Below are 13,609 nucleotides of genomic sequence, written 5' to 3' on the forward strand. Positions count from 1 at the left end.
GTATTAGCCCCTTTAAGCTATGTTTATTTTCGATACACTACAGAACAAACCATCATTATACAATAACTTGCCTAATTACCCTAACCTGCCTAGTTAACCTAATTAACCTAGTTAAGCCTTTAAATGTCACTTTAAGCTGTATAGACGTGTCTTGAAAAATATCTAGTCAAATATTATTTACTGTCATCATGGCAAAGATCAGAATCAGAATCAGAATAAGAATCAGAAAGAGCTTTATTGCCAGGTATGTTCACACATACGAGGAATTTGTTTTCGTGACAGAGCTTCTACAGTGCAACAGGATTACAGAGACAGGACAAAAAACAGATAATAAATATATTTTTTTAAAAATAGAAGTAAGTAGTGAGTGCAAATATACAGATTGACAAGTGTATGTACATGTTTATTACTATATACAACGTTATATGTGCAGCTGTTATGTGCAAATTGGCATGTAAAGTGTGTTGTTAAATAAGTGTATATGTGTATAAAAGTGTATAGCAAGTAGTGATGTTGGTTCCGCAATTATTATCATCAAGTGTTCATGAGATGGATTGCCTGAGGGAAGAAACTGTTTCTGTGTCGGGCTGTTCTGGTGCGCAGTGCTCTGTAGCGTCGACCAGAAGGTAAAAGTAGATAAAAGAATAAGATAAAAGAAATCAGTTATTAGAGATGAGTTATTAAAACTATTATGTTTAGAAATCTTCTCTCCGTTAAACAAAAATTAGGGGAAAAATAAACGGGGGGCTAATAATTCAGGGGGGCTAATAATTCTGACTTTAACTGTATATATATATATATATATATATATATATATATATATATATATATATATATATATATATATATATATATATATATATATATATATATATATATATATATATATAATGTAGTAAGGTTACCAAAAAGTTATTCTTTGTTTCTGGGAGAAAAATCTTTGCCCTCTTTTTTTTTGACTGGCTACTTGGACTCACCTCCACTTAACATTTGGAAAGAATTAGATATAATCTTTAATAAGAATTATAAAATGTGGGATCCAGGTTTTTTTTTTTCTAAAACACCACAAAGATTAACAGTGTTGTTTCATTTCAGAAGACTTGTAAGTTTTTTCTCTTTTTACATTTCTTGCTGTGTCTTGTTGTAGGTCATATACAGTATGTCTTGTACGTCGCCATTTTCCCTTGTTTCCTGCTTTATGCTTTATTTTACACTTTGCACAGATTATTATTTCATGATGGTTTTGTCTGTCTGTTCCTTGTCTGCAAAAAAAAATATATATATAGATGTATATATATGTGTGTGTGTGTATGTATATATATACAACATAAATGTGTTTCAAATAACTGAACTTCTTTCCAGTTCTATTCCAGAACATATATAAAATATTCCAATACAAAAATCTGCTTATTGTATCTACTTTCTTTATATGCAGAAATGTTTTATATTCTCTGTGTTGTGTTGTGTGTCTGTGCCAGTGTGATGGCATCATCTTGGACCTCAGCAGCACATCTCTGGAGGGCATCGCTGTGCTCAACATTCCCAGCATGCATGGGGGCTCTAACCTGTGGGGCGAGACCAAGAAAAGGCGCAATTACAATCGCATGAGTAAGAAGGTGCCAGAGAGAATGACTGGCAGCACTGTCACCGATGCCAAGGAGCTCAAGTTTTGTGTGCAAGGTGAGTCAGATTTCTGAATAAGATCTAGTGCTGTATCTGAAATCATCCCTGTAGCCTCATTTACTGTTCTCTACATTAATCCACAAATATAGTCCACTTGAAGTGAATTCGAGCACTTTAAGAGATGTTGTTTTGTTTGTGCTTTGCTGGTTGATATATCCCTGATTAATCAGATTAGGTTGTAAACTTCTTGGTCAGACCCTGTTATAGTTATTTAACACTTGATTTCTATCATGGCAGCACTGTGGCTCAATGGTTAGCAGTGTCGCCTCACAGGAAGAACTCTGGGCCAATTGGCATTGGGTGGTCTGGTTTTCCCCACAGTCCAAAGACATGCGCTATAGGGGAATTGGATGAATTAAATTGGCCGTAGTGTATGAATATGTGTGTGAATGTGAGAGTGTATGGGTGTTCTCTAGTGCTGGGTTGCAGCTGGAAGGGCATCTACTACGTAAAACATATTCCGGAATAGTTGGTGGTTCATTCCTCTGTGTGACCCCTGATTAAAGGACTAAGCTGAAGGAAATCATTTCAATCATGTATGCTAAAATGACTTTAACTAATTAATACTGGACTAATGACATCTTGAGGTCAGACTCTCAAACCATGTCCCAACTACACGCAATGCAACGCGCAATTAATGACACTTTATCTTTTCCATGTTAAATGGAGTTTTTGTCGTAACCATCTGCGACGGTGACATTTCTGTATAAGATGCTTTCTATTTCCGCAACATCACAGAACAACAGCATACAATGACAATGGTCATCTCTGGTACAGATTATGTGCTTCATTCAGTCTTAAATGCTACCAATGTGAGTTTACATACCATTTACATGACAGGCCATACTACTGAAAGAAGCAGCAGCAGATGGTTCACCTCAGATCTTGAAAATAAAGTAACTAGCAGGCGGTTTGAAGATGAAAGTCTGAACTGTGACTCAACATTAGTCACTCAGTAGCCTATTAGTAATGTCAAAGAGGTTTAATATGTATTCATTAGATTAAAAGCCTTTACTATTTTGTTGTGAGTGCAGTGGCTGGTAATATAATGTTTCTGTCATGTCGCGTCGTGTTTGGTGCAGACATCCAAATTACTTGTTGCTGGACTCGTGTCACATGCTGTTAGGACACAATGTTACAGGGCATTATGAGTATTTTCTAACACTATCTCAATTCTTAACTTTTTGAGAAAGTGGCTAATTCGTATGAGTTTGTACAATCTCATTTGTACAATTTAGTAAATATTGCTTATTCCCCAATGACAGTTGGAATTAAGAAATATAGGCTCATTCTGAAAATTGACCCCTATATATTGTTTCTTTCCACGCTTACTAGCTGACCACTTACCTCCGTATGGACAGCTTTCACGCTGTTACCAGTTTGTTCAGTAGCTCGCAATGTACGTCGATGGACTTGAGACGCAAAGAGGAGTTGACCACAACGACGTGGTTCGAGTTCATTAAAGAACGATTCCAGAAAGCGGGTAAGACAAAACCAGAAGCCAAATAATAAACAATAATAGGGTGAGAATGTGGTAACATCTGAAAATGTGGTAAAAATTAGGCAAGGGCTTTGTCTTTTTTTGGATTGCCTCCTAAAACTGTCGGTTGGGTTTAGAGAAGTGGGTAGGTGGGTCAATCATTGCTTTTGAAAACACTATTGGTTGAGTTTAGGGAAGGAGGAGGGCAGGTCAGTCGATCGGTCAGTCAGTCAGTCGACAGTGGCCTCTGGTGGATTTACAGGAGGACAGCAGGTCCGAATGGCATTCGCAAGCGAAATTTCAGGTCTTAAAAAGCGTACACATCGTCTGGTGGATTCGCAAAAACAAAAACTGCAAAAAACATACCTCCTGGGATGTATTTGTTGCTTTCCAGAAATATAGATAGCAGTACATTTTCAGAATGAGCCTGGGTTGGGTTTAGAAGTGGTGTTTGATGCCACAACTCCTTTTAAAAATTATATATATTCGTATGACTGAACTCGTATGAATTAGCCACTAAACTGACAAAACGTAACTAGTTATGTTCCTCATGAGATCAAGCTTGTATTTTCCAGCTGCCGAGTGTACACTTGGTAGGGCTGCTCGATTTTGGGAAAAATCATAATCACGATTATTTTTGTCATAATTGTAATCACGATTATTCAAAACGATTATCACTTGAAGTCAAAATTATTCGCCCTCCTGTGAATTTTTTTTTAAATAAATATTTCCCAAATTATGTTTATCTGAGGAATTTTAACATTATTTCCTCTAATATTTTTTCTTCTGGAGAAAGGCTCATTTGTTTTATTTTGGCTAGAATAAAAGCAGATTTAAATATTTTGAAACCTATTTTAAGGTCAATATTATTAGCCCCCTTAAGCAATATATATATTTTTGATTGTCTGCAGAAGAAACTACTGTTATACAATGACTTGCCTAATTACCCTAATTAAGCCTTTGAATCGCACTTTAATCTGAATGCTTATATTTTGAAAAATATCTAGTAAAATATTATGTGCTGTCATCATAACTAAGATAAGAGAAATCAGTTATTAGAAATGAGTTATTAAAACTGGTATGTTTAGAAATGTCTTTAAAAATCTTTACTTTAGCTGTATAAATACACAGTTATTTTCCTCCCTGCAAAGGAAAGAAAAATAAATAAAATGGAATAAAAATATAAAACAAACTGCTTTAAGCATCTTCACTGTCAGAAAAACACTTTACTTACAAAAGTCCTTCAGTAGAGCAGTGAGGGATTTTCTCCTTTTGTTGTTTGATAAATAATAAAAACAGGCAGCAGCAGGAATATTGCGCGCTGTCACATTAATGGTTTCTCTTTCACGTGTCTTATGGTTTTCAACTCGTTTGTTTATTACACAAATGAGGGTTAATATCAATAATCACTAAACACCATATTTTGACACCTATTTGACCATTAAATCGCTAACGTTAAGATGTCTTTAGATGTGTGTGCTCTGCTCGTCTCAGTGTGCGAATGCTGACCGCATGCTGTGTGTGCGGCAGAAGCATGTGGTCTCATTCGCGCTTTTAAAAACATGAATCCCGTGCTGCAAACGTTACATTACAGCACATTGTTTTAATTATTTTCACGTAAATCTGAGCTTTGCAGAGCAACAAATGTGTACAACTGGAAAGGGGGCGGTATATGAAGCAATAATCGTTTATCTCGATTAATGGTTTTTCATAACCATTAGAAGCTGAAATCGTATTTTCGATTAATTGCACCGCCCTAACACTTGATGTACGTGGTGCATTGTGGGATTGAATAAGTGCACTTCAGAACGTCCACTATGGTGTTGGACACCACTAAAAATGGTTGCTCTCTCAAATATGGCACTATTTAAAGGGATAGATGGTGATTCCTGAAACAGCCTAGGTCTCCTACTAAATATTCTTACAAGCTTCTACACTTAGTAATTAAATTCAGTAATTGCTTCTGGCTGCTTCATCTAAAAGCTGATGACGAAATTGACCTAAACCTCTGATTTCCTGCCACTTCTAATACATTTCAAAATTACTGGCCATCTTTGGTTGATCAGCACACCATGTGGAGCAGTTTCACATTCAGCTCTGACTCACAGCTGCTCTTAACCGTCGCTAATGAGCACGAGTCTCTCCGGCTGCTCGTTACTCTGATGTTCGGTCTCACTGTGCTTTGAAAATTCCCATGTTCGTATCCCAGAGTGTGAAGCACCATTAGCGGTGTTAATCGTCATTTAGGGAAAGCGCTATCTGTGTCAGCGCCTCACTGACAGAAGCAGCAGTTTTTTTACATCCCATACTACTAGCTGGTGTCACCATCCTTCCGACTGTCCTTCGGGGGAGGAAAAGTCACTACGTTCAGCCATGTGACGCCAGCCTGCGGGACCCTGGCGTCACCATCAGCTGTCTCAGTCAGAGATCCACTGTTATTCTCAAGGTCAGAGCTGCAGAGACTTTTTCAGGTGCCAGTGAATCAGCTTCCGGCATCAGGCCGCTGTTTTGTCCAAAGGAAGTAACCATTTGTCATCGTTTTCTCACAGTATATCATATTAGAATTTTTCTGAACATTCAAGGTGAAGGTAGTTGTAGATATACACAAGGGGAAACTAGACTACCTGTGTGTGTTTGACTCTAAGCTGCAGTTTTTATTCAACATACAAAAGGTTTGTCCTTGGATTGGCTTGAAGAGACTTAGTGGAGAGAAACGTTTTGGAAATGTTAAAAACCCATGAGTTAAAAGGCAGTTTCAAATGTCTTGTCGCCAATCCAAGTTGTAGGAATAACAAATAATAACTTGACTTCTAGTTGATCATTTGGTATCAGAAGTGGTTTATTTGTAAGACAAAGGCCTCTAGATTATGCTTATTTTACCAAAATAAAATATGATCATGCCTTGATTTTTAATTATTTAATTAGGACAGTAAGGTCTAACCTTGCTTAGACAAAAGTCTTGTCACTTAACAGAAATAATGTACAGTATAGAATATAAAGTTATGGTGCAGTGGAAAAAGAATTGATATTGTGTATGACTCCCAGCTTGGAGGACTGCATCCATACATCTCTGCAATGACTCAAATAACTTAAGTCATCTGGAATGACAAGGAAAGCATTCTTGCAGGACTCCCAGAGTTTATCAAGATTCTTTGGATTCATCTTCAATGCCTCCTCCTTCATCTTACCCAAGACATGCTCAATAATGTTCATGTCTGGTGACTGGGCTGGACAATCCTGAAGCACCTTGACCTTTTTTGCTTTCAGGAACTTTGATGTGGAGGCTGAAGTATGAGAAGGAGCACTATCCTGCTGAAGAATTTGCCCTCTCCTGTGGTTTGTAGTCTAATGGGCAGCACAAATGTCTTAATACCTCAAACTGTTGATGTTGCCATCCACTCTGTATATCTCTAGCATGCTTCCATCCTGAATGTAACCCCAAACCATGATTTTTCTTTTATCAAACTTGACTGATTTCTTTTAGAAACTTAGGTCCATGCCAGTTCCAATAGGTCTTCGGGAGTATTTGTGATGATTGGGATTCAGTTCAACAGATGATTCATCAGAAAAATAAGCCTTCTGCCACTTTTCCAAATGAAAATCAACTAGAAGTCAAGTTATTATTTGTAGCTCTTACAACTAGAATTGATGACAAGACTTTTATTATCATATATATATATATATATATATATATATATATATATATATATATATATATATATATATATATATATATATATATACATACATACAGTTGAAGTCAGAATTATTAGCCCCCTTTTTATTTTTTCCCCCAATTTCTGTTTAACATAGAGATTTTTTCAACACATTTCTACACACAATAGTTTTAATAACTCATTTCTAATAACTGATAATTTTGACCTTAAAATGGTTCATAAAAAAATTAAAAATGCTTTAATTCTAGCCAAAAAAAAAACAAATAAGACTTTCTCCAGAAGATGTTTTTTCCTTTAAAATATTTTCCAAATTATGTTTAACCGAGCAAGGAAATTTTCACTGATAATATCTTTTCTTCTGGAGAAAGTCTTATTTGTTTTATTTTGGCTATAAAAGCAGTTTAAATGTTTGTTTTTTTTAATTTTAAGGTCAAAATTATTAGCCCCTTTAAGCTATATTATTTTCCGATAGTCTAAAGAACAAACCATCGTTATACAATAACTTGCCTAATTATCCTAACCTGCCTAGTTAACCTAATTAACCTAGTTAAGCCTTTAAATGTCACTTTAAGCTGTATAGAAGTGTCTTGAAAAATATTTAGTAAAATATTATTTACTGTCTTCATGTCAAAGATAAGATAAATCAGTTATTAGAGATGAGTTATTAAAACTATTATGTTTAGAAATCTGTTGAAAAAAAATCTTCTCTCTGTTAAACTGAAATGGGGGAAAAAAATAAACGAGGGGGCTAATAATTCTGACTTCAACTGTATATATCAAACAGCTGAAGTATCTTAGTCTACTTCTTAGTCAGCTTAGTCTATGTGGCACTGGTTGAGGGAGGAGTGATACAACCAGATTGGAAAAGTGCTGATACTAGCAGAATATTGCATCGCTGTCAGCCAATCAGATTGAAGAACTAAAAAGATGTAAGTATAGTATAGGTAATAAATATATTACAAAGTTTATTTATTACATAGTTTTTTATTATTTTGAGTCATTTGGGAGGCAGTAACACAAGGTCAAATTTTTTACTGAATAGTTCCTCCACTTTTGACGCTCATACTTTTTCCTGCAAGTCATTGTGCTGCACTTATTAGTGAAGTGTAGTGTGGGGTTTGCATCTTTGCTAAACTGTGACAGTTTACGTTCATTGAAATGAAAGAATGAGTAATAAACCCATATGATACAGTCTTATAAGTGACATTGCATCTTCAGTTTCGCGCTCGGACACGATTTGCAGAGGTGCGCTCTGGCCCACCTTTTCTAACCACGCCTGCTAATTGAACCGCGCCTGTTTGCAGCACGGAGCACTTACTCTTGTCAAATGAACTGTGATATGGCGTTCAAAAGACACAAATGGGTGTTGTTCAATAGTAAAGGACAACTTTGATGAAAGGTTTTGATCCACTTCAAATGCTGATTATAATTGCAACCTCAAAATGTTTTCTCAGTTGTGTCTTTCCTCCGATATTTTAGCTTTTTACCATGATGTGTATAAGGGATTCAATATTCACATTTAAAAGAAACTGTGATTTTGACATTACTTACAAGTGTTTAACAGTTCATCAGTTCAGTTCATCCCACCAGTGGCAGTGAAGTGTATGTGCAGAAGTGCACATGCTTACAAAAATTGTGATATGCCTGCTTATAGTCAAGCCCATATATGGGCTTCTCCTTTCAAGCCAACATGACCATTGTGTGGGAAGTGAGACCCTTGAGATGTTTTTGTTTTGGTGTTTTTGTTATTTTTAGGTGACGTCAGTAAATGGCGGTCGTGACCTTTGAGAGCAGAGTCTTGATTTTGAAATGCCCTCTGATGTATTAAGGCACCTCTGTCTTTTTGATGACCTGTGTGTCCATCACCTGTTGCTTCTCCCTTTCTTTGATCTGTTTCTGTGTGTTTATGCATGTGTGTGTGTGTGTCTGTGCACGCGTGTGTGTGTGTGCATATGTGTGCGCACTCTTCTGTACTCCGCTGACTGAACTCACATGAATCCTGTTACCATGGAGAGACTTCGGCCCTTCTGAACTGAGCATCAGTGTAGAGACTGAAAGAGAGAGACAGAGAGGGAGAGAGAGGCTATGTTTACTCTAGTGCTTTTCATTTTACCACAGTGTTTAACAGTTTTCAGATAAAGTGTCTATTCACAGGGCATGACCAGAATCTTATAGTAGCTACAGTATGTATAGCTTAAACATGTAGCATATATATATATATATATATATATATATATATATATATATATATATATATATATATATATATATATATATATATATATATATATATATTTAATCATTAAATAAAGCTAATTATTAATAATGGAGCTTCTTATAAATGAGCTGCACTGAGGGGAAAAAAAGAAATTTAAATGGGCCTAAAATCTTGTAAATATTATCTGTATTAAGAACCCAATAAAATAAAAATATGTGGTGGCGTATATTGGTGTATAGTAAAACCAATAATAAACTAAACTAATAATTTGCTGCATATTAAAAGTTAATAAGGTAGTAGCTGGTTAGGTGTTGAGATGGATTATTCATGTAGAATAAGATCATATTTTATAACTACTAATAAACAGCCAATTTATTAACAACTGGCAAGAAATAAGCCAGTAGTTAATAGTGGAAATTGGTACTTAAACTAAATTACTTACCTAAATCTTAAATATAAGAAACCATATGATTATAGTTTAAAATGGTAAAATGTTTTTTAATAGTATCTGTTATAAGCAACATGTTGTATTTTAAATGTGTCGAGAGAAAAAGTCAAATTTACATGTACAGCAAATTATTTAAATTACTGTATACATTTATTTAAAAATGTATAAAAATACACCTGGAATATTTTAAGAAAATAAGGCCTTGTACTTCAGTATAGTTCCAGTATACATATAAAACGCCATCATTTGTAAGAGCACTGGGCCAGTCCAGCTGACCATTTTAATTGTGCTGTGCAATATTTTATAACTCCTGCATGTATGTATGTTTCTTTGTGACAGTGCAGGCTGCAATATTATTGCATGCTGAATCCAAAATTTTCGGCCATAATTTTTACACGTTATAAAATGAATTAGACCTCACGTTGTGTCAGACGTATTGACACACTGCCTCCAAAACTTTTATCCATCATAAAAAAAGTTCAGACTGGGTTACATTTTTTTCCGCTTTTCGCATCCGAAAAAGTACTTTGAAAGGTGTTTTGACAGTTCAGAACCACCGTACAAGCAAAAAGCAAAAATACAGAATGCCATCATTTGAGCTACAGAAAACTTTATGACAAACACAGTGCATAAAATAAAGACAGCATGTGGCTGACAGTTGAGAACCCTTATATGCTGGATTCAGTGACTGGCGCACCTCTGACCTGCTGCTGTTTGATGTGCATGTGTGTGTCTATACATTTGAAGTACTGCTCATAGACATTATAATAGAAAGCTATCCATTAATATGAGGTATTAAGACAAACCGCTTTCGGTTTGTTGCTTTGACACGTCACTGCGGCCGCCATCTATTATAATGTCTATAGTAGACTGTATACTGTATACTGCCAGTCTCTGTTCAGGATTTGCTCATGTACATGAATGTGAGAAGTATGACAATCAATGTATCAAAATTTCACTAATTTCCTAAAATAAACTTTGCCTTTGGGGATCATCCAGCACAGTTTTTTGAAAATGAGCTGAACTCTCCTTCCTCTCTATGCTGGATAAGCACAATATGCAGCCTATTGCTCTTTCTTTTTCTACTTTGTAGAAGAGAGCCGAACAAAGTATAACTGCTTGAACTAACTCCGAATTGTTTAGTGTATTTTCGCAATGGATTCATTAATACACATCACACTCAGTGTGCAAGGTTTGTTTACATGACAAATTTTTCACATATGAATACGAGAAAAACGCATACAAAAAAGTGTGCCTTTAGTCTCATTGCTATGGTATATTGTCTGAATGCGAGATGCTCAGGGGTGATTACAGTTTTTGTTATAACACAGAAACAACTCAGTGAGATAATGGTAATGGTAAAATATAAATTGCATCTGTGATGTTTAGATTTATTTGTATATAAAAACACTAAGAATCTGCTGCGTAACTTTTATTAATTTTGTCTTGCTAAAACCTTCGTGAAAACATGCTAGGTACCTTTAGCATGAGAAAATATACACTTTACTTTAGTCAAATATGAGTGGTGCCAACTGATTAAACATTGGTGAAATAATGCACACTGACAAAGGTAAACCTAGACATTCACAGGGTTTGTGATTAATGATGAAGTTTTTTGTAGACACAAAGTAGGTTTGAGAATTGAAATAAACTTTTGTGGCTTAATTTAGATGCTTAACAAAGACGAGTTATGAATTCTAAGGCCACACAAGAGTTAAGAAAACATACAGTATGTGCTTTCTTGTGTTCTCCAAATAAAACAGGGTCTGAAACTCTTCCAAAAGTTACGATTGTTAAGGGTCAAAAACGCTGGAGTGGTTTAGAAGTCGGGAATAACTGCAGCAAAGGTTGTAGATTTTCAACTGAAAATGCACGTGTGTAAATGTAGCTGGATAGAGAGACACACATAGACAGAGAGTGGGCTGCTGTGTGACTCATATCAGTAATCTTTAAATGGCCTTCAGGCACAAATTCTCAACCATACAGCACATACAGTAAAAATCTGTGGCTTAATCACATCCAAAGTAACTGTGATCACTCATTCGTTTGTTAGCTGAGGCTTATAGTTTAAATTCTTTTTTTCAAATTTAGTTCAGCATGAGAGCTCAGCAGTCATGTAGGTGATGGCGGCTCTCTCCACACGTTCACATGGCACGAGTTACGCTCTGTGAAAGTGGCTTGCAGTTTACCTCTGTAAGATCATGACCTCATCTCCACCTCTCTATGGAGTGTATTTTGAGGTTCATGTGAATAGAGAATTCCTCTCACCCACTATACGCAATCATTTCCACATGACTCAGTTCCTAATGGATGTCTTTATATGACTGCTGCAATAGCAAGGGTGTTGTTGGACTTGTAGCGCTGAATATTTTCTGTATAAACCTGGGAATAGTAGATGCACAGAGGTGAAAAGAGCATACTATTACATTTTATTCTAGCCATAATAAACAAGCATTTCTTGTTTCGTTTCTGAATGAATCTGCATTAAACGAATCGGATGAATCAAAGTTTTTTATTTATTTGAGCATCATTAATAATTTTATATTTCCATATTAGTCAATTCTTTTAATTATTTTATTCAAGTTTTTTATTTTATTTACTTTACATACACTCACCGGCCACTTTATTAGGTACACCTTACAAGTACCAGGTTAGACCCCCTTTTGCCTTCCAACTGCCTTTATCCTTCGTGGCATAGATTCAACAAGGTACTGCAAATATTCCTCAGAGATTTTGGTTCATATTGACATGATAGCATCATGCAGTTGCTGCAGATTTGTCGGCTGCACATCCATGATGCGAATCTCCCGTTCCATCACATCCCAAAGGTGCTCTCTTGGATTGGGATCTGGTGACTGTGGAGGCTATTTGAGTACAGTGAACTCATTGTCATGTTACAGAAACCAGTCTGAGATTATTCGCGCTTTATGACATGGTGCGTTATCCTGCTGGAAGTAGCCATCCGAAGATGGGTACACTGTGGTCATAAAGGGATGGACATGGTTAGCAACAATACTCGCTAAGGCTGTGGTGTTTACACAGTGTTCAGTTGGTACTAATGGGCCCAAAGTGTGCAAAGAAAATATCCCCCACACCATTACACCACCATCACCAGCCTGAACCATTGATACAAGGCAGAATGGATCCATGCTTTCATGTTATTGATGCTAAATTCTGACCCTACCATCCGAATGTCACAGCAGAAATCGAGACTCACCAGACCAGGCAACATTTTTCCAATCTTCTATTGTCCAATTTTGGTGAGCCTGTGCGAATTGTAGCCTCAGTTTCCTGTTCTTAGCTGACAGGAGTGGCACCAGGTGTGGTCTTCTGCTGCTGTAGTGCATCCGCCTCAAGGTTGGATGTGTTGTGCATTCAGAAAGGCTCTTCTGCATACCTCGGTTGTAACGAGTGGTTATTTCAGTTAGTGTTGCCTTTCTATCAGCTCGAACCAGTCTGGCCATTCTCTTCTAACCTCAGGCATCAACAAGGCATTTGCGTCCACAGAAATGTCACTCACTGGATATTTCCTCTTTTTCATCCCATTCTCTGTAAACCCTAGAGATGGTTGTGCATAAAAACTACCAGCAGTTCAGCAGTTTCTAAAATACTCAAACCAGCCTATCTGGCACCAACGACCATGCCACAGTCAAAGTCACTTAAATCACTTTTCATCCCCATTCTGATGCTCGGTTTGAACTGCAGCAGATCATCTTGACCATGTCTACATGCTTAAATGCATTGAGTTGCTGCCATGTGATTGGCTGATTAGAAATTTTCGTTAACTAGCAGTTGGACAGGTGTACCTAATAAAGTGGCCGGTAGGTGTATATATATATATATATATATATATATATATATATATATATATATATATATATATATATATATATATATATATATATATATATATATATATATACTTACCGGTATATATATACTTACCGGTATATATATACTTACCGGTATATATATATACTTATATTAAAGCAAATCATTAAAGATATTTTGTAAAACGTCAGTGACAAAAGTCTCTAAATACCACTAGCCCATAAGTTTATGTCTGTTAGGCCTGTATTTTATGTCTAAACTTTTAGGTTCTA

The 13,609-nt window shown here is 36.1% G+C and overlaps 1 protein-coding gene across 1 annotated transcript in view; it reads left to right on the top strand.

Annotated features, from left to right (window-relative positions):
* LOC130234898 (diacylglycerol kinase beta) overlaps positions 1-13,609 on the top strand; it is a 174,646-nt gene that overhangs the window by 135,445 nt on the left and 25,592 nt on the right. Inside the window, exon 23 of the mRNA XM_056465230.1 lies at positions 1,479-1,680. Within this exon, the coding sequence (XP_056321205.1) occupies positions 1,479-1,680 (202 nt within the window). The remainder of the gene's footprint in view (positions 1-1,478; positions 1,681-13,609) is intronic.

This window comes from Danio aesculapii, chromosome 9 (assembly GCF_903798145.1).
Source record: "Danio aesculapii chromosome 9, fDanAes4.1, whole genome shotgun sequence".
NCBI classification, from domain to species: Eukaryota; Metazoa; Chordata; class Actinopteri; order Cypriniformes; family Danionidae; genus Danio; species Danio aesculapii.